Here is a 22,060-nt window from a genome sequence, read left to right on the forward strand (position 1 = left end):
GAATGATTCTAGATTTACCTCATATTTGTACTAATGTGTTTTAGTGTGCTGCTTTCAAGTTGGTTTTGATGGCAGGTAGTGAATTAGTGGCTCATTGACTGCCACAGTAGCAGGAGGGGAATGAGGACTTGGAATTTGTTTTAAAATGTTGTGTGCTAAAATGCCCGCCTTGTATTAAGCCATCAGCTGTCTTCTGGAGGGCTTCATCCCTCTCATGTTGCCAATGTCAGTTCTGTGGTTGGCAGCTGACTCCCTGTAAAGCTCCATAGTTGCCTGCTCACTATGAGCTAGTTTCCAGCAACAGTCTATTTATTTAACAGAATATTAAATGGAAGCTTAATTAATAGGGATTTATGTAGCGTGTTTCCTCTGACAATTTCAAAGAGATGGGTGAAATTTAATTACACTTCATAACTCCTTGTGGAAGAGAGGACTTGCAGAGGCATTTCCAATGTGTTCTTCCAGTTGTGGTGTAAATTTGGGCTTGGGGCATCCTGGTTGTCTCCCAAGGTCATGTGGCAAGCCAGGGGCAGAGCTGGGAAAATGATTTGGGATCACCATGCTTTTGTATCATGTTCAAATTAAATCAGATGTCCTCCCTCATGAAAGCTTAGGAAGGCTCTGAGATGTCAAAAACTGGAAAAGCTCAGAAGACTTTTGAACATTAGGCTTTAAAAGCACATATCTCCTTCTAGTTTTTAACCCGGTCAAATTTAGGAACATGAATTGTGCTGAAATGGTCATTCATTCTACTTTTTCTCTACCCCTTTGGACACCAAAGTGAAAAGTGGATTGGAAATTTGGTTTTAAGTCACATAAATGGTCAGTATTGAACCCTAAAACATGATACAGGTTTTTTATTGTTTGTTTTGTGGGGGCTTGTTTATTTGTTTGTTTGTTTGGTTTATTTTTGTCATTGAGGATATAGACTTATTTGTTCATTGGGTTCTGCACTGTTTAATCCAAACTTAATGGGGTCCAGGTAAGCAACTCTGGTTTAAGTATCTCTTTCCAGTGCTCAGTAGAAGGCAAGTATTTGGTCTGCTGACAGTGTGCTGGGTCTTGTGGTGGTTTTTGTATTTTTTTTTTCTTTTTTCTTTTCTTTTCTTTTTCTTTCTTTTTTCATGATTTTTCATTGGCAAGTTGAGGAATGAGATGAAGGAAAGACTATTAAAAATACAGACTCAAAAGAAGCCTTCCTATTACCTATCCTGGTTAAAAAACACTCTTCATATTTTGCACACTTAAGCAATTCCATTGCACTTCTTGACTATAAATCTTTTCTTAACAACCAGAAGAGGTTTGTAGGTAACTTTTATTAGGCAACAGGTACAGATGGAAAAATTAGACAGATATTTCTGCAGACAGGCTCTTCAGGTGAAATGGAAGCAATGGTTTTGAAATGAAATGTAGGTAGAGACAAATTGCTCTGAGTTGCCAGAGACAGATCTGAATAACAAAATTTAAAGGCAAAATTGCAGCAATTTTAAAGTGTGGAAAGTCAGAACTGGTGTAGTGGGAACATGGTGCGCAGACTTAGTGTGTTGGCCAGCCTGGTGTTGAAAGCAATTATAGATTTAATTTTCAGCATTGTTTATGCATTTCCTGTTTAGGAAATGTTGTAGACCTTCCCTTTTCACTCCAGCTTTGTGTACAAATCAGGTTATAATTGTGGGAGAAGTGCTCATGGTGAGTAAAACATGATCAGAGCATCTAAAAGCTGAGCAGAAAGGAATGGGGTGGTCATGGGTCTTCTGTCCTCCATGCAGAGGGGGTCGTTTTCCTGGGCTGGCCTGCTGGATATCCCTCTCTCAGCCAATGTGTTCAGGAAGGAGGAAGCAATTCCCAAAGCTATGGGTCCCACAGTGTTTCTTTGTCTGCAGAACTTCTTTTTTGGAGGTCACTTTACACATTGGAGCTTTTGAAGTGTTTAGAGCAGCAACATTCTTTGCTTTTCAGACAGCAGCAGGTTGCAGATGTTTCCCAGGGCTTTTGGTGGTGGATGCTTTGCTGTTTCTTTGCCCACACCACAGCTGAGCTCCTCTCTAGGAGAGACAAAGACTGCAGGGAGAAGTGGTGTCTGATTTTAGACCAAGTGCTGCAGTTGGTGTAAAAAGGAACACACAGATCTATCTTCAGGGTAATATCACTGCACTCTGCCATTTTTAATTCTTTTTTTCTTTCAAAAATAAAGGTCTTATCTGAGGCACACAAAGGCTGATACGATCTTGCTACAGCCTTGTCTGTGCCCTGGATCTTAAGAATACCAGGTGTTCTGCTGAGCTGAAATAAGTGTTTTGTGAGATTACTGGGTTAAATCACATTAAGATGAGTGCCTTTTACTGCCATTAGTATTTTGGACTTTTAATAAGGATCTTCCTTAGGGCAGTGTTCTCTCCTAAGATGTTCTGAGCAGTCTCTGCCTGTTATTACTAATGTTATTGGTTACTTCTTCAGTGCATTCAGAGCTGCTGCTGATACTGACCTCAGCTCAGCACTGCAGAGATGCAGTGGGTGTAGAATTGGTCAGTCTCTAGGGCAGGGCTAGGCTTTATGGACCGGACTCACCTGCAGAGCAACCTGGCGGGTTGAGCCATGAATACAAGGGCAGAGAAACATGTCTGTCTTGCCTATCCACTGTCCATCTTGATCCTTCACATGTTCTAGCAGCAAAAGCTTTAAGCTTGTGTTAATGGTGTAATTTCCTTTATGGTAGAGGATGAGTTTGGGGAAAGGTTTGCTTGGGGACTTTGTGGAAGTATGCAATGAGTGCTAATAGACTAGAAGAATTACTTAATTTAATGAAAGACTATATATAGTCTTATCTATATGATAAGAGTCTTTATTATTGGTTGTTATTTCTAAGAGTTTCTGCAACAGAAGCTTCCTCAGGAAAATGCATCTTTTGGGTCTTTCACAAACGTATTTTGACATTTGGGTTGTAGTCTTGACTGTGAGTGGCTTACGTGGGAATCTTACCATGAGCTTTAACGAAGCTAGCATTTGACTCCTGGCCTTTTCCAGCTTTCCTACAAAACAGCTCCTTTACAGAGTACTTTGCACTCTTCTGGGTCCTGGTGACTTTGATGGAGGAAAGGATCAGCCCCACTTACAGGTGACTGTGTTCTCTATGCAGTTATCCAGGAAGGGGAAGGGAAATGAGTGTCATATCTGTAGTGCTTACACCTTTTCCATGTTTGTGACACTGGTAGTATACATAAAATAAATGTCTGTTGCCTCTCCTGTCCTTACTGGCCCATGTGGAGTACCTAATGTCTTACAGGCAGAGTGACAAAACACTGTTTTTCTCGGGACAAAATACGTGTAGGCTTCTTTCCCCTAAATTAAAACAAGCTACATTTCCATATGATTCAAAGTTACATGTTGCAGAGAGAAAGTTCTTTGAAGCAAGCTGCATCAAGTTTACAGGATGCCTGTCACTGAGAATCCTTCCATATAAATGTGGACCTCAGCAGTTCCCCAAATAAAGACAGTAAACCGTGGGGAGAAACTTTCCATCTTCCAGCTCAGTTTACTGTGGAGAAGTTACTGAAGGGATGACCAAAGAGCTTATGTCATTAGGGCTTTGGCATCTGAAGGCACAGGGTTAATTTTTGCAATTTCTGTGAATGCAGGGGGCCTGCTGATACACAAATCAATGCAAAGTGGATCTTTACACTAAGAAGCATTACTAGGTGACATATGAGGAATTTTCAACTGCAAGCACCACTCTTTCCTTACTTTTCATGTTGGCTTGCTGAATGCAGAACGATTAAGCATATCTGACTGTTGCTGAAATTGGGGCAGTTTTACATGGTCTGTGGTTTTTTTAATACGTGTGTTATTTTTGTTTTTAAACAACCCTGGTTATGGCAGCTCTGTATCATTGTAGTAATTTAGGAACCAAACTAATGTTAGCTAAAGGAATAGCTGGATTTCCTTGAGGTCTGATCAGCTGCTTTGCAAATTGTTTATCTCCTCTTTCTAATACTTCTTGGATTTGGTGGGTGTTGTCGGGGCATGGGATGGGGTGGTAGGAGAGCCCTTGTTCTGTTTGGGGGAGGCTGGAGTGCTGCTGAGCACTTACCACAAGGGGTCACTGCGAGAGCTGTTGGTTCCCAGGTTAATATTGAAATTTGATAAAAATTAAATTATTGATTTTTTTTTCTTTTATTTCTTGGTTTTTTTTTTTTTTATTTTTTTTAATTGCTGTTGGAAGGAGTATACAGCCAAAGAATAATGTCAGGAAGTTGAGTGAGCTGTGGAAATACATTTAATTAACCTGTTTAACAGGCTTCTGTTCAGTGGTTAACCAGAATTTTAAGTTATTCTCCTGAAAAGCATAGGGAATAGGATTTTTCTGGTTTGATAAAATCAAGCAAGAAAAGAAGATTTGGGAGTTAGGGCTCTAATAAACTGCTTTTCCCAAACCTGTTTAATCAGCACACTCAGTGACAGGCTATTTTAAGTGCCAATCCTCAGGTAACCCAGATAGCCAGGGTTCGATCCTGCACCCATACATGCCAGAGGTAGGGAGCCCCATTGCTGGCTTCTGGGATACTCACCTGAAGCAGCGCCTTGATACTGGGCTGTGATCTTTCTTGTTGGTAGCTTTTCTTCAGCCACTTGCACAGAGTGGAACATGAAAGAGGCAGAGGATTCTCTGCCACAGCAGGTTTATTGAGATCCAACCAGGCTCTGTGAAGCTACAGCCAGGACTAGCTTCAGGCTGAGGGTTTGCAGGAGGAGTCCTTGTGTCTCAACAACTGCTGTTACCCCAATTTTCTTGTCTAGTCACAAGAAGCAATCACTCATCTGTATAAAGCTACAAACCTGATTTTTGGTTGCTCCTCATGGGTCTCTGTGTGCCTTGAGTAAGATCTGCAATGTGCTCCAGTTTAAATTCAGTCTTACAACATCTGTGTTGTGTTCTGCATAATTTTAATAGTGAACAGATTCAGTGGTGGCTTTTAGATGGTAAGTGGGATAGGTGAGAATTAGTTTGACTGTAGGATAAATGAAAGTGTGAGGGAGAAACTGTGATCAGAAATGTCATTTTGCAGGCAACTCTCAGGGATACTCCATTGTCCTTATTGGCTCAAAACTCTTCCAGGGGTCAGTGACATTGTGCCACAAGGAAGGCAAGGGACCCAGTTCTTTGTGGTCCTTCACACTGAGAATGATGAAAGTTATTTTTTTGTGTGTTTGTTTTGTTAGAAGGTAAGTTACAGACACTCTAATTTTTCTTCTTGAGCTTGCTTGCAAAATTGCTGCAAGCTGCTAAGTGACTAACACGTGGATGCAATATTTCAGCCAGTGCTGGATTATTTATATTTTGTTTTATTTGAGGAGCAATTATTTGGGGCAGGAAATGGATCATTTAATCCTAGTTGACATGGTGGCATCTTGCTCTGGCTTTTAGTCCTCTTCTCATTTTCATGATATGAGTATTAAGTAAAAACCACACTGGTACAGAAAGGTGACGTAAAGAATTACTCCTTTGAGAGATTTTTTTTTTTTTTTTTTCCAGGCAAGCAACGCTTATTGTGCTGGATAAATTGGATGACACTGATGTTTTGCACGCTTTAAAGATGCCAGGGAAATAATAGCTTTGTTAGAAAACAGCAATGTGTTTTTTTCACCAAGGAGTACAAAGTGCTGGTGGAAGTTGCTGCTTCAAGCACAGCAGTTTGTTGGTAGCTGACCCCAGGGCTGGAGGGATTTTGGTGCCCATTGAGGCTGATTTCAGAGGGCAGTGCCCTCCAAAAGGGATATTCTGTGGGGATGCAGTACGTCTTGATTATGTGATTTCAGTCACGTTAAACACCACCAGTAGAAATATGTGTTGCCAGGGCCAAGAATTGTTCAGGAGAGCTAGAAGAAAATTAAAAAATAAGAATGTTTTTTAGGAATCCCATCCCAACACACTCAGAGAAACCTCATGACTTTTCCAAGATGGTCTAAACAAGACTGCAGCTATATGCTGACTTTGCTTATGTGGAGAGTCAGCTGACAACAGTGTTGTGGAGCTTCTATATGACAACATTAGCAAAAAAGACAAATTCCAGATGTTTCACAGAGCCTGTCAAGTCTGCAGTGGGTGAGTGGTAATGCTGAAGAACAGCTCTGTGTTGCTTGAGTTAGGAATTTGTTCCTGAATGGAAACACTGCTTCTTTTTATTATTATATTAATCATTATTACTTGTGACCTGCTACTGCTTCAGTTTATTCAAAGCATTGTTCCAATTGTGACTCTTTGTTGCCTGTTTTCTTGGGATGAGATGGAATTCTGAAATGGTGATTTAAACAATTTTCATTACAAGCGGTACCCAAGAATTCTTGAGAAAAGATGAATAGAGACAACATTTCTCACTTGGCTAAGCGTATCTGCTGGAATGATTTAGCTGTTCTTGCTCTCTTGTGATTACATAACATAAACTTTACACTGCTTTGGGCATTTCATAGGTTAAAAAAAATTTAATTGCTTTTACACTGTGGTCTTTGCCTTGCTGCCCCCCCTCCGCCCCCTTCCCCTTTTTTGTTTAATTTTTAATTTTAATTTTTTTAAATACAAAACAAGGTATGTGTTGAATATTAGTTACTGCAAGGTAGAGCAAGATTAAAGGCTTGATGCTCTATGGCAAAGGCTGTCTCTATACAAAAGAGCCTTTTTACAAAATAGAAATGCAGCAACAGCAAATACAATGCCTTTAACATAATACAGTGCCCTCAACTGTGTTTTCCAACCTGAAATTTTGCTAACTGCATACCTCTAATATCCTAATTCCTTGCCATCAGTATTAAACTTTCTAAATGGGACAGTTATATCAGCTAATTGAGCTTGTTGACTTCCTACGAGAAATCCAGGAACTCTTGGGACAGGCAAGTCTGCTGGCTGAGCCCTACTTCACCACCCTTACAGATAGTTGAAGAATTTATATGACCTACAGAAGTGTGATTTGGGCTCTCTATGGTATATCGGGAAGAGGGAGGGGTAGAGAAAATGATTTTTGGAGGCAATGGCATTAAGACAAGCTTAGAAATAATAGAAATTGACTTTTATCTCTAAGGAAATAGGAAGTGTTTCAAAAAGCATTTTCAATGCAGCAGAGGAATCCAAGCAAGGAGGAATGCATTACCAGACCGTTCAGGCTAATCATGCAACTTCTGAAGTTAGCTGCATATTGATGTTTTCAGAGTATGAGATATCACCACGTGGTCATCTGGATCATAGTCACCCAGAGCTTTATATGCTGGATCAGACCATTGGTCTGTCTGATTTACTGCCCTGCTTTGAACAATGGCCAACGTCTAACAGACCATGAGACAATTTCCCAGCCTCTGTAGTAAAATACTTGTGAGATTGGTTCCTGCTGCACATGTTGAGAGAAGACTTTCCTTTCAGGGCTGCAGGACAGATATTGCACAGTGTCTTACTGCAGAAAACAAACTATCATGCATTGCCATTAGTAAGTTTGGCTATCCTTGGCAATCCCCTTTGTGACACTGATCTTTCAGTGAAGTTGTGGTATACATAAAATCTGAGTAAATCCAGGTGTTCTGGTGTAGGTGTAGTGGCTGAATTGAGTGTTGCTCAGTTATTAGTAGGAGTAAGAAATACTTATCCTTGAAAATACTTCCAGTATAATGCATTTTGTATTTATATATAAAAATCTTACGCAGCATAGCTCTTTTAGAATAGAATAGAATAGAATAAACCAGGTTGGAAGAGACCTTCAAGATCACCGCGTCCAACCTATCACCCAACACCACCCAATCAACTAACCCATGTAACCAAGCACCCTGTCAAGTCTCCTCCTGAACACCTCCAGTGACGGTGACTCCACCACCTCCCCAGGCAGCCCATTCCAATGGGCAATCACTCTCTCTGTGTAAAACTTCCTCCTGACCTCCAGCCTGAACTTCCCCTGGTGCAGCCTGAGACTGTGTCCTCTTGTTCTGGTGCTGGCTGCCTGGGAGAAGAGACCAACCTCTGCCTGTTTACAACCCCCCTTCAGGTAGCTGTAGAGAGCAATAAGGTCACCCCTGAGTCTCCTCCTCTCCAGGCTAAGCAGCCCCAGCTCCCTCAGTCTCTCCTCATAGGGCTTGTGTTCCAAGCCCCTCACTAACTTCGTTGCCCTTCTCTGGACTCGTTCCAGCAAGTCAACATCCTTCCTAAACTGAGGGGCCCAGAACTGGACACAGTACTCGAGGTGTGGCCTAACCAGTGCAGTGTACAGGGGCAGAATGACCTCCCTGCTCCTGCTGGCCACACTGTTCTTAATGCAGGCCAGGATGCCATTGGCCCTCTTGGCTGCCTGGGCACACTGCAGGCTCATGTTCAGCCTACCATCGACCAGTACCCCCAGGTCCCTCTCTACCTGGCTGCTCTCCAGCCTCTCTGACCCCAGCCTGTAGCACTGCATGGGGTTGTTGTGGCCAATGTGCAGAACCCGGCACTTGGATGCGTTAAATCTCATGCTGTTGGACTCTGCCCATCTGTCCAGCCTGTCGAGGTCTCTCTGCAAAGCCTCTCTACCCTCTAGCAGATCAACTCCTGTCCCCAGCTTTCTATCGAATCCAACAGGAAAACAGAAACTGTGGAGGTCCTAGTGCTGGTGTCCTTGCTATGCTCATCATCCTGCAATTTGCAGACCTTTTGTTGGTTTATTTTCTTTTTCTTCTGAAGAATATGCAAAACACCAGTCTTATTTGTTGAAGAGCAATGCAGCCAAGAAGATCCTGCCTCTTCCATGAAGGGAGTCTGAGCCTGGGTCTGTCTTCCGGAAGACATCTGCCCTGGGAGTGCAGTCCTAGGTGTGTAGCATCTCAGGACTCATGCTTACACTTTAGCAAAGACTAATTGTGTGAAAGTCTTTTGGTATGAAATAACCAGTGTGGAGGGAAGGGAAAGACTATGAGTGAATGTAGGATTTGATGGGACACTTTCCTGGGTTGCTATCAGGTGGATAGCTGTGGTCTGACTGCCTTTCCTCCCTGTTGTGTGCAGTGAGTATGGATGTCTTGCAGGAAGGAGCAAGTCAGTTGGTAGCCTGTAAACAGGTTTGTAGCACACTTCTCTTTTGCTCTATCTGATCTGTTTGAATGAGGACTTGGTTACTTCACGACTTCACCACAGGGTCACAACCACAGGGGGACATCAAGGTGCCCTTGGATAAGGGTCCTTACTTTGGAGCTGCTTGCAAAGGAGGCCAGGAGGAATGTGCATTCAGTTCTCTTGGAAGGGGACAGACTCATCTTTGGTATTAGACTGCCTTATGGCAACTGGAGATGGAAGAGAAATTAAATTTTTCCAACCCCTGTTTCTTAAAGCCAGTTTCAGGCAGCCATCTGGGAACTGAACAGGGTGGAATTTGCTGTAGTCGTACTGATGAAAATCTTAACCTAAGACAGAACCATGACTGACTTTTCTTAGTGAAGAAACCATGAAACTGAGTTGTAGAAATATGACAAGTCAGGGCATGCAGATGAATTTAGTGCAGGACTGGATGTTAGGACATAGCCTCAGGGGAGAGAACTGTAGAAGTGAACTTTTGTGGTTGGTTAGTGGTGATGATGTGATAGACAATGGTCTCTTCTCCAGCTGCACAAAACTTCTACAAACCCTGAGGTTGTGTTCTCTACTAAGGAGTCTCCGATGCTGACCAAGGTTAGATTCCAAAATAGACACATGTTAGAGAATACACAAGGAGTCCCAGCAGATGACTCAAAGCAAAAATCAACTCTGTGTGCCTTTGCACTCTGAAATTTTAAGAAATTATAGCCAATTTTTTTTTTTTTTTCTCAAAAAAAACCCCTGTCATCTGCTATGCAGTTTGGATGATTACAGCTGGATATGAGCTGGCCAGTGTAAAGTTAAATCTGCCTGGAGTTTTGGTGTGCAGAAATTGTGGTAATGGGCAAGAATTAGCAAATGTCTTGGTTGGAGAAAATAACGTGACTCTTGATAAAAGGCAGGCTGGGCATGGAGTTCTATGGATGCAGAGACTTGGGTACACAAGAAAACCCAAGGGTCAGACACTGACCTTAAATTCTACCGAGCTGCTCACTGAGCAGTGGCATTAATGAGACATGGATTTTTATGGCTTTGTACCTCCAGTCAGAGTAATTTGTCTCTAACAAGATGCAAACATTGATTCAAGATTTTTTCTTCAGCTGGAACAAGGCATACACATGCACATTCACATGCTTACTGTGGATGAATAAGCCTTATTTGCTTAAGAGCTAAAAAGAAGTCAATTAAGTAAAGGAAAGTTTATGGGGATAAAAGAAAACATATTCTGTCTGGTCACTTTTGTAGTGCATATAGTATAGATTTGATCTAACCTTACAAATAGTAGTATCTAGCAAGATACTTTTGGTGTCTATTTTTTCTAGTTTTATGGTGGGATTTTTTGTTATGTTTTGTTTTGCTTTTTAAACTATCAGTAGTTTATGTTTTATTTCCTCCCAGGTTTCTGGTGGGTTTGATCAGTTTGGTGAGTGCCATGTCAAATGTTTTGAGGCTCTCCGATGTAAAAAAGTATAAAATCCATAGAAGACAACCATAAAATGCTCTGTCAGCTACTGTCTGCAACACCCATCTTCTGCTGTGTACTCTGTGTCCCGAAAGAGTAATGTGGTGGGAATACACAATCAAGCTTATGGCTGCTGGACAGAGAGTCTTTGAAGCAGGGTTATATGATTTTTGGACTGTGGTTGTCTGGGGAGTATCCAGATGTGCACAGCATCAATAACTGAGTTTGATATTGCTGTTTCTCTCTGCCCAGGTTTGCTCATTGTATCTAGATATGTGAGAAAACTGTAGTGAGAGGTAATCCTATGAAGAAAGCTCTTTCCAACTCTAACCAGAGTACTTGTGATATTGATTGTTTCCATGTGGGATGGGAAGTTAAGAATTGCTTATGCTCCCGTTCTCTCCACCTGCTGGGGTGCATTGGTGGTAGAGTGTCCACTGCGGAGGGATCCCAGCAGGTTTGGGGTGCTGGTGGTGCCCACACTTTTCCAAATTGGAGAAGACACAAGTTCTTGGGAGGCCAGCAATGCAATGGGATGTGCTTCAGTGAACCCTTTGTTTTCCAGGGGGTTAGGATATCCCCTGTGTTAGTATCTGCACTGCCTGAGTCCTTGGGCCAGAAAGGTCAGGGAGATTTTATGTAATGCTCAGGCTTTATTCCATGTCTCCTGTAGCTTGTAGTGAGGACATCTCCTTGTGGATAGGAACAGAAATATTTAAAGTTGGCATTTAGGCTTAACAATATCTGACAGCCTGAAATAAATTCTTCAATCTTTACTGTGTTAGATTTCACAACATCAAAATTTTGGTCACATTGATTGGCTTTTAATTGTTAATTTTATTTTAAAATTAATTTTATTTTCATAGTTTCATAGTTTCATTCAGGGTTGGAAGGGACCACAATGATCATCTAGTTCCAACCCCCCTGCCATGGGCAGGGACACCCTACACTAGATCAGGCTGGCCAGAGCCTCATCCAGCCTGCTCTTAAACACCGTCAGGGACGGGGCCTCGACCACCTCCCTGGACAACCCATTCCAGGGTTTCACCACTCTCATGGTGCTGAACCTCCTCCTCACATCTAGCCTGAATCTCCCCACCTCCAGCTTCATTCCATTTCCCCTAGTCCTATCACTACCTGAGATCCTGAGAAGTCCTTCCCCAGCCTCCCTGTTTATATTTTCCATATAAAATCCAACAATCCCCAGGTTGGTTTGTTGTTGGTTTGTTTTTTTTTTTCACAAATATGTATTTAGAAAAAAAGACCCCAAAAACCAAAACCCTCAAAGAAATACTGTTTTTTTCCAGTACACTTTCCTTGTTCAACAGAATAATGTTTCCATAATGCACAGTCCAATCAGACTTATAAATCGTCTCAGAGCAGCACGTGTAGCTCATACAAACCCAGTGACACTTTTATCTGAAAATGAATGTGTGCATTCTGTGTCTGTAAGTAATTGGCACAACCATTCTTTGCCTATCCTGAGGAGAATTTGTAAAAAATTATTATTCCCCCCCCCTCCAAGATCTGCCAAAAGGAACATTTCCTACAATTCCTATATAGCAGTGATTAATAGTTGTGTTTTAATAGCTTTTTAGTTATTGAATGGAACAAGTTAGTTCCATTGCTGCAGTCAAAATGAAATTGAAAACTAACAGTAAATATTATGAAAACTCCAAAGATCATCACAGATGACAGTTTGAGAAACTCTGCTAAGTGAGAGTGTTCTTTCTGAAACAGAATTAGGAATGTTTGCGGTGCTGATGAACATAAAGTGTGTTCATACAAAATGGGTATTTCCTTCCTTGGAAACACCTTGCTAAAAGCAGGGACAGAAGGATCTTTCTAAACTAGTGAGGAAAACTATTTTAGGACTAACTTGTAATATGTTGGTGGCAGTCCGTGCGTATAAACCGTAAGCACTGACTGAAAGAACAGATGAGCAAAGCAACATTTAAACCTGAGTTCAGCCTCCCAGAAATACTCTCTGCCCATATTTTGTATTTACAGCAATGGATGAATGCTACTATGATGAACTAAACATGGCATTTTGGGACATGTTTTAATGGCCATGGTGGTGTTCGTTCAGTGGTTGGATCTGATGATCTTGGAGGTCTTTTCCAACTGAAACGATTTTAGGAAACCCACAAATTACTTTTTTGATAGGCTGTCACTGAAACTAAATACCTATTCTGTGTTATTTCAATGTGTAAGTACCTTTGGCGCTCATCATTCCTTGACCTTGCTGAATTTCCAGGTGGGTCACCTAATACCTGCCCTCCCAGGCATGATGTGTCTCATTATGTACTATGTGATGTAGTGGGCATGCCTTTCCCTTTCTCAGCAGCTCCTGGCACTTTTGGTCCTTCATCCCTAGTGAGGAACCTAATGAGGTTCAATAAGGATAAGTGTATAGTCCTGTACCTGGGAAGGAATAATAAACTGCAACAGTACAGGCTAGGAGGTGATCTGCTCGAGAGCAGCCCCATGGAGAAGGACCTTGGACAGAAATGTGCCCTTCGTGGCCAAGAAGACCAATGGTATCCTGGGATGCATTAAGAAGTGTCTCCAGCAGATCCCCCTGTACTCTGCCCTGGTGAGGCCACCTAGAATATTACATCCAGTTCTGGGCATCCCAGTTCAGGAGGGACAGGGATCTATTTGAGAGAGTCCAATAAGGATGATCAAGGGGCAGGAGCACGTTGCCTATGAGGAAGGGCTGAGAGACCTGGGGCTTTTTAGTCTGGAGAGGAGAAGACTGAGAGGGGATCTAATAAATGTATATAAATATATGAGGGCTGGGTGCCAAGAAAGAAGGGACAATCACTTCTTACATGTGCCCTATAATAGGCCAAGGGGCAATGCATGTAAACTACATCCCAGGAAGTTCCGCCTCACCTTGAGGAAAAACTTCTTTATTGTAAGGGTCACAGAGCACTGGAACAGGCTCGTCGGAGCGGTTGTGGAGTCTCCTTCTCTGGAGACTGTCAAGATCCATCTGGATGCGTTCCCGTGTGACCTGTGCTGGATTATATGGTCCTGCTCTGGCAGTGGGGGTGGGCTCAAATATCTCCAGAGGTCCTTTTCAACCCCTAACATCCTGTGATCCCAGGGATGCTGGCTGTGTCCTGCACAACAGGCCAGGACCTGCCAGGAGGAAACATTTACTTGTCTTAAGCAAGAGAGTTGTCATCAATGTTGGGCATGCATGCTGTTCAGCATTTAAAACTAAAGTTTGCAAGTTAATTTAAGGCTGACTTCAAGATGCATATAAAATAAAAACCGAACATGATACCTTGCCCAGATGTTGTGAATAAATGAGTGTTTTCTAGATTGTTAAAGCATTGATGCTTTTATCAGTATTTTTGGGGTGCAAGAAGCTAGTTGTGCTGCTATGAGTTAGGGTTTTTTCATCATGATTTCTTTTCTGATGCCCATTTTGCTTTTGGTTCCCTCTGAAACTTCATGCTGGAAGTCTGTGTTGGCTGTGTAACACAGAGGGTTTAAATGTACTTTGCCACTGACAACAGCCCTTTCTCCTCTCCTCTTTTTCTTTACAGAATCCAGTTTTCTGTTGGGAAATGCCCAGATTGTGGACTGGCCTGTAGTTTATAGTAATGACGGGTTTTGTAAACTCTCTGGATACCATCGAGCTGACGTCATGCAGAAGAGTAGCACTTGCAGGTATGCTGATTGTCTATTTGTTGCAATTCCATCTACTTTTAAAATTATACTCTGCTGGGAAGAACATTTGGGCTTTGCTAAAAGAAACTTTGCTTTGCAGAACTGAAATAGGCTTTAAATGAATGAAACCAGTAACTTATGCAGGACATGGTAAAGCACTTAATGATAACTAAATGTTAAGTCCTTTGCTAAATGTGAAGTAGTTTTTTTAGGATCCTGTAAGACTTGATTCTAAATAAGAGAAAGCTAAAGCTTATTGATATTTTTAAAAATGATTTAGAACATCTACAGATTTATTGTATTTCACCAAAATCTGTTCTGAAAGCAATCCAGACCAACCTAGCCTGGAAATTCCTGTTATCATCTGGTAACTGCATAAATGCAGTGGGCATTGCAGGAATAAAAAGTGTTTGCTGGAAATGCTTTAAAAATATTTTGCAGTGAATGAGGGTGAACTACAGGTGCTCCCAAAAGAGGGGGTAAGTAGTATGAGGATTTAGACCTTATTCTTCTCTCATTTGAAATTTATCCTGGCTAATATCAGTACAAACGTGCTCTTGTTAATGACTCAATAAAGGAAGTGGTGTTTTAGATAATATATTTTAAAGGAGTTTTTAACTAGATTTTTGTTAATTCTCCTGTTATCATGCCAGGAGGCAGTGGGCTGTTCTCTAGCCCATGTTGGTCCCTGTTATTACGCACACACACAGAAAGCGCAGCAATGTGCAAACTGCATCCTTACTCCTAAGAGAGTGATTAAGCTGATGTTATATTTACTCTGAGCATTGCAGCTTTATGGCTTTTCCCTTTTGTTGCTACTCTTTCAGGAGTAGGCAGCTATGATTTATGGTTATACATGTATCTGCACTGTCTGCTGCATTCTTTAAAAGGATGTGCTCTGGGTAAAGACTAAATCCCTAATGCATGTGTGTGTGTCTGTGTACGTGAGCAAAGTAAATGAGGCAACAAGGAATGGCTGAGGTATGGGTCTGTGCTTCCTTTTATGTGTTCTTGGAGTGACCAATGCCAAGGCACTGGGTGGGGTGTGCTGCATATCTACTGCAGTAATTTTGGGGAAATGGGTGCTGCCAGACACTGATCACTGACTGATGTTCCCGCTGGCAGAAGCAGGGCAGGCAGTGAGCCTGTCCTCTGATGTCAGTCAGCCCTTACTCCAAAAAGCAGCATGGGCTGAAGTGCGTCTGCTGCTTTCATCTGCTAGGAAAGGGAGAAAGCCCTGGTGGTCCAGGGTTGCTCTGTGCAGGCAGTTGTCCTCTAATGGTCAATGGAGAAGAGATGGGCTCATGCTGCTGATACAAATTTCTTGTTCATGAAGCAGCAAGAGAGTTGATACACTGAGCGAGGCTGAAAGAAGCAGCCTTGTTGCAGCCATCCCAGATACACACAGAGGCTTTCCCCTTTGCTCTGCTGCTCTCTGTATCGAACTGCCTATGTCTGCCGTGAGCCAGCAATTTTCAGTCAGTGTATGTTAAAATAATGAAAACTACAGAATGTGATTGTACAAAAATGTTGGGGGAAGTGAAAGTTTAGCAATCCCTTGCTGATAATTCCCCTGTGCCTCAGATACTGAGAAGACCAAAAGTTTTATTCCATGTGAGTGCTTTTTGTGAATGTGATGGGCTCTAGTTATCATTTGTAAGGATCTCATTTTGACCATGTTCAAGTAGATCATACAAATGAATAAACAGATGCAAATTCAGGGAGGAATTACTGTGGAAAATGGAATTTGTAGCAGACATTTATTTATTTTCTTCTTTTATCATCATTCTATAAAGCCATCTTTTGGAGAGGCCTCTCTGCCCTCAAAGCATGGCTAGTACTTCTTTTGTGTCTGGGTTTTAACCTGTGGAATTATACATATAGCATGATGTTTCCTGCTTCATAGGAGACATCCCAGCCTTTGCAGATTAAAGGAGAGCTGGAGAGGTTTCCAGCATGGTCTGACATGCAGCATGCAGCCTGACAGAGCAATGTCTTTGTTGCTGCTCGCTAATGAAGAGCTGTGAAGTTTTATGGAATGGAAAACCGTCTTGAAGGCAAATGCTTCCTGCTTAGGCTCATTCAGCAGAATGGCACAGGGTCATTAAGGTTGGCAAAGAGTTCTAAAATCAAGTCAAACTGACAGCCCAACACCTCCACTGCCTCTGTACCATGTCACAAATTGCCATGTCTGCATTTGTTTGAACACCTCTGGGGATGGTGGCTCCAACACTGACCTGAGCAGTCTGTTCCAGTGCCTGATTACTCACTGGAGTTTTTTCTGATATCAGGGACTATTATTTATATTATTTTCTGAGTTAGGCTCTTAGTCCAGATTTGCTATTTTATGCCCAGGTTGTGTTACATTATACATCAAAATTGCTTTATATATAATGTTTGCTTTACTGTTCTAAGGCAGGTGCTCTGCAGTACGAGTGCTGTGGTGCCAAAGCTTTATTGCAGGTTGTGGGCCTATTTTTACAGTGTTTTAGTGCCAAATATCCAACCACATTAAAATAGACGTCTTCAGACAAGACAAATCTAGCCCCTGGTTCTAATCAATATTGTTACTGATCCTAAGTGTGATAAAGGACAATATGCCCCTGCTTATAAGATACAGTGCCTTCAAATCAGCTTTCACCCATGCTTTTTTCCTGGGTAGTCCAGTGAGTATTCACTATATCCTCTTTCTGTCTGTCACAACCTTGTATTTTACATTGAGGCATATATCATCTTATATTCAGTCTCAGGTGGTCTTGCCTAATCAGAGGGAGGAGTGAAGGAATTGAAGTCACTTCAGCTCAGGAAATGAGTTAGTCCTGTGACAACCTGGTAATCCCTTTGGTTTTGCATTTCTCTCATCTTTTTACTCAGCAGCAATGTGCTCATTGGCAGAAAATCACACAGAAATACCTCAGGACAAGTGCCAGTCTCCTTAGTTTCAAGGGCAGTCTATAAAAGGCACAGTGTATACAGGGGTCAGACTTCATGTATGTTGCGTGATGGGAATCAATGTGTGTTCTTTCTGAGTGTACATGGATCCCAAAGATTCTTGTGTAGGTGGGGCTGACATATAGAATAGCTGGTATAAATGAGTGATAAAATGCACAGGATTCTTAGGCGGATGAGTTTGTGTGCTGGTGAGTCATTGCTGTGCCAACTGAGAAGGACTGACAGTCCAGGAGGAGCAGGCCATCTGCAGCTGACACCTTTAACCTTCAATTAACAATGTAAAAACCCCTGCCTGGAGGTGTACAGATAGATCAACCAGCATGCAGGAAAAAACACTTGTTTCATGTGCAGTTGCCCACAGACAGGACAATGTATGTTTTCATGAATACGTTGAAAGAATTAACAATTATAAAACATTAAAATCCAGCTTAATGTAGCAAGAAATTCAGCTCTCCTCCATCCTGGTGGGAAGATGCTGCCACCTCACTGCTCCATTAGTCCACCATGTAAAAGAAGTGTCACAGCATGGAAATGTAAAGCTAGGAGTGAGGGAAGAGTGCTGAGGCACAAGACAGTGGTGTAAGGAGTGTGAGGCATGGTTGGATTTGATGATCATGAAGGTCTTTTCCAACCTAAATAATTTTGAGATTCTGTGAAGTGATATTAGTGTTTTCTAATATTGTTGCTTGTCAGCTAAGCTCCATGTTCTCATCAAGCTCTTTGGAAGAGCAGGACCTCGTTCGTAGATGTAATTTGGCATTTTACATCTGGCATTTTGTGGAATCATAGAGTCATAGAACTGTTTCAATTGGAAAAGCCCTCGAACATCATCTAGTTTGACTGTCAACTGAAGTGCTATGTCTACACATTGTTTGGACACCTCCAGGCATAGTGACTCTACCACCTTCCTGGGCAGCCTATTGCAATACCTGACCACACTTTCTGTAAAGCATTTTTTCCTAATAACCAATGTAAACCTCACCTGACACACTTTGAGACCATTTCCTCTTGCCCTATCACTTGATAGTAGGGAAAGGAGACCAACACCTCCCTCATTACAACGTCCTTTCAGGTGAGATCCATAATGTCTCACTTCAGCCTCCTCTTTTCTTTGCCTCTGCTTTACCTTGCTTACTCTTTCTTGCACCTCAAGGCCTCATGCCAGGCTGGAAATAGCTGGTTTCAGGTTCTGCTTAAAAGAGGAAACCTGCTTCTAGGCCCTGTTTGTGTGCTGCCTTCCAGCTATATGGGAGGAAATTTCATCTTGCTAATAAGGGTTTGCACAGGTAACAATTCCACCGAGACACTTCCAGTGCCCCAGTCAGTATCTCTGCTCTCCCTGGTTTTGATCCACTACAAGTGGGGTTAAAAAGGGACTGCTAGTGAAATCCTGGCTCCATTGAAGCTAATGGAAAAATTCCCACAGTATTCAAAGAAATGGGATTTTGCATGGTGGGTACAGTGTGCTGGACTTGAAAAAAAGTTAGATTTGATACTGAGACATCACATTTTGACCTGATTTTTGTGTATGTGAGAAGGCCTCCTTGCACTGACAAAGCTGTGCAAAGAAAAAGAATTCTGAGTGTGGCAGTGGGACCCAGGGAGCTGCACTTTTTCTCTTTAGAAATGGTGCCTGCTCTTTAACTTGCAAAGTTTTGAAGATATTGGTGTATATCTGTATTTGCTGCTCCCCCTGGGTAGATGGAACACCTCCCCTAGGAGGGCTAGAACACCTCTCTCTGAAGAACGGCTGAGGGAACTGGGATTGTTCAGCCTGGAAAAGAGAAGGCTCTGGGGAGACCTTATTGCAGTTTTTTCAGTATTTATAAAGGGCCTATAAGAAAAATGAGGAAAATGTTTTTATCAGGGCCTGTTGTGACAGGACAAGGGGTGACAGTTTAAAACTAAAAGAGAAGAGTTTTAGGCTGGGTATAAGGAAGAAACTTTTTATGATAAGCGTAGTGAAACACTGGTACCAGGTTGCCCAGAGAGGTGGTGGATCCCCCATCCCTCAGAAACATTCAAGGTCAGGTTGCTGGGGCTCTGAGCAACCTGATCTAGTTGAAGATGTCTCTGCTTAGTGCAAGGGGATTGGACTAGATAACCCTAGGAGGTCCCTTCCAACCCAAAATATTCTATGATTCTGTGTTTGACTATTGTAATTAATGCATTTGCATCTTTGGATATGCAGAGCTGTAAATTGTATGTGGGATCACCTGCTTTCTGGGCTTCTGTATTAGGTTAACACAGCCCGCTCTCACAGGTTCCTCTTTCTCCTCACACAGATGGGAGGGAAAGTAACACAAGGAAACTCTGAGCTGAGATAAAGAGAGTTTAATGAGACGATAAGATGCAGAATTACCTTAGCCTGTTTGCAGAAAAGCAAAGGAAAATGCAGAGGAAGCAGCAGAAGCCAGTGACCTCGCCCACCCCTCTACTTGCAGCCCCTGCCAGTAGAAAGATCAACCCCCCAAAAAAATGAAAGCAGCAACCAGAACAGGGAGCTTCTCGTGTTATAGTTTGAACTTCAAGCCAAATGAAAGTTTGCTCCAGGCAGCACTGAGAGCTTCATGGTGTTGAATATCATCAGCAGATTCAAGTCAACCCGTGAAAGCTTCACCTGTCCTCTATCCTGGATAATTCCTCACAAACCACTGTTAAATATAGACCTGGAATGCACTGCAGAGCTGGAGCTGTTCTGATGCTGCTGCTCTGGATGCTGACAAAGTATAGAAAGATGGGGCTTTTCTGTTCCAAGCAATACTTTCAATGGGAGGTAGGAGCCCAGGCATCTTAAATGACAAATGCTCTGGTTTAGTGATGGAAAAATCATCTAAGGTTGTGCCTTTCTCTGAGTATTTCAGTAAGTCTTACTTCTCTTTAATAAGTCTATTTTCTAGGTAGTAAGATTCTCAGTAGCAGGGTGGTTTTGATATTTATGTCTTGTACTGTTTGCACTGAAGGCATCTCGACAAGCACTAAATAACAAAACACATGAGGCAGAAAAAGACAGAGTGATTGACTGGAGAAGTAGGAATTCCTCCATGCGTACAAAATAGGGCAGACTAAATTAAATTAAACCTGTGATAAGCAAAGATCTTACATAACTTTTACAGTGAGTGGCTTTGAGGTTTCTTTGGAGCTGTTAAAAATCGGCTTCAGAAAAATGATTTCATTATTCCACAAGCCTTTAAAATGTCTCTTTATTGTGAAAATAATGTAAGGTTTGAGCCTTACAGGTTTACTGCAATAATAAGCAGCCTTTAATTCAAAACATAAAATAGATTGATTGTATTCAGCAGTGCTAACTGGTACTGTCCACCACTCTGAATGCTGAGTATTATTTGTCATTTTAACACTAATTTATGATGACTATCTGTATTGTATGCCATGTAAAGTTGATCATTCTAACAAATTCTTGTTATTTTTTCCTTCAGGACTCAGAGAAACATTGCCTTAAATCTCAAGAACACAAAAAATAATTCAATTGCACCACAGGCTGTATGAAAAGTATCAGCTCCTATTTTGTCTTGCAGTCAGGAGGGTGATCTACTTTACCTCCTCAGTGCATTAAAAAAGGCATTGAATGAAAATAAAAAAACAACAAAACCCCCCCTCTTTGTTGTCATCTCATGTACAGATGGATAAAAATTATCAGCTGAACTTGGGAAATAAAGGCAGGTCATGTGAAAATGAGCCGTAGGCCGTGTTTTGCATTTCCTAAAGATAGCCATGTATGCTAATGATAAGCAGTACCTTAGTGAAGCTTTGTGCCCTGGTGAAACCATGTTCTAATGTCAGTTGGTGTAGTGGCATCTCCATTACAGTGCTGTTTCAAAGGTAGCAGCTATGACTTGTCATTTTTTGGTGGCTCTTCCGTGTTACCAGTGTGCAAGTGTCTGTAGTGACATACAGATGGTGTACTCACAGATACCCAGATTCTGCCTCCATCACCTGTTCTGGGCAGTGCCTTATTTTGTGAGCAGCCCAATTACCTCCCTTGGTTGGCTGTGTAAAGAAAAGATTCATGGTCTGGCCTTCATTGAGTATTTTAATGCTTGCCGAGTCACTAACCACTATGCTGTTTTATTGTTTCTTACAGAACAGTAGACATAAAATAAATGTTTATTGAACCTTTGGAGGTCTGTTGATCAATAAAAGAGAAGCTGTATTGAAACCACAGAGGCACTGACAGCTTTTTCTTTTTCAGGGTTGTCTGCCATAGGTTTCAGCTGAAGCTCCAACTGTTTGTGAACAAAGAAAATAGAGGGGGAAAAAGGGATCAATTAAAAGTATATTCATTCAAGTGTCTGAAAGCTTTTATCCCATGTTCCATTTTACTTCAGTTCTGTAATTGGGATTTGCACAGAGCAATCTTTGCTTGTTTTTAACACAGAGCAGAATGACACTAGTAGCCTGGCTGTTTCCTTACAAAGGCCTTCAAAAGTAAGGTCAGGGGTCTGGGTTTGCTTGCACCAGCTGAAAATCTGAGCTGGAAAAGAATTCAGAGATGAGATGGTGAAGTAGCAAGGAATAGCAGAGTTAAAATTACATTTTTGTATTCTCAGTCGGGAGAGGGGTGAGCTTCCAAAAGCATTTCAATATTTTCTGTATTTTCACTGAAATAGTAAAGTAATGCAGGATACAGTAAGGAAAATTAGGGTGAATTTGGTTATGTTTGGTAGTAGGTGTAACTACACTGAGACACCTCATACAATTGCTTTCTGTGCTGCATTTCTAGAGAATTACACTCATCACTTCTGATTGCTTAAATCCTCCCTCCTGTTGTAATCAGTATTTAGTAAAAGGATTCCAATTATCTTGTTGTTCCGGAAACATCTTGACAAGATTAGATTTGTAGCTATCAGTTGAGCCAACAGCCTTTA

At 41.8% G+C, this 22,060-nt stretch overlaps 1 protein-coding gene across 2 annotated transcripts in view; it reads left to right on the plus strand.

The window, feature by feature from the left end:
• Positions 1 to 22,060, plus strand: part of KCNH5 (potassium voltage-gated channel subfamily H member 5) — a 157,166-nt gene that overhangs the window by 1,248 nt on the left and 133,858 nt on the right. For both annotated transcript variants that reach the window (XM_068148930.1, XM_068148928.1), the window contains exon 2: positions 14,099 to 14,222. In XM_068148930.1, the coding sequence (XP_068005031.1) occupies positions 14,099 to 14,222 (124 nt within the window). The remainder of the gene's footprint in view (positions 1 to 14,098; positions 14,223 to 22,060) is intronic.

The sequence above is a fragment of the Melanerpes formicivorus genome, unplaced genomic scaffold (assembly GCF_026170545.1).
Source record: "Melanerpes formicivorus ecotype bairdi unplaced genomic scaffold, bMelFor1.0.p_v2 SCAF_17, whole genome shotgun sequence".
In the NCBI taxonomy this organism is placed as follows: Eukaryota; Metazoa; Chordata; class Aves; order Piciformes; family Picidae; genus Melanerpes; species Melanerpes formicivorus.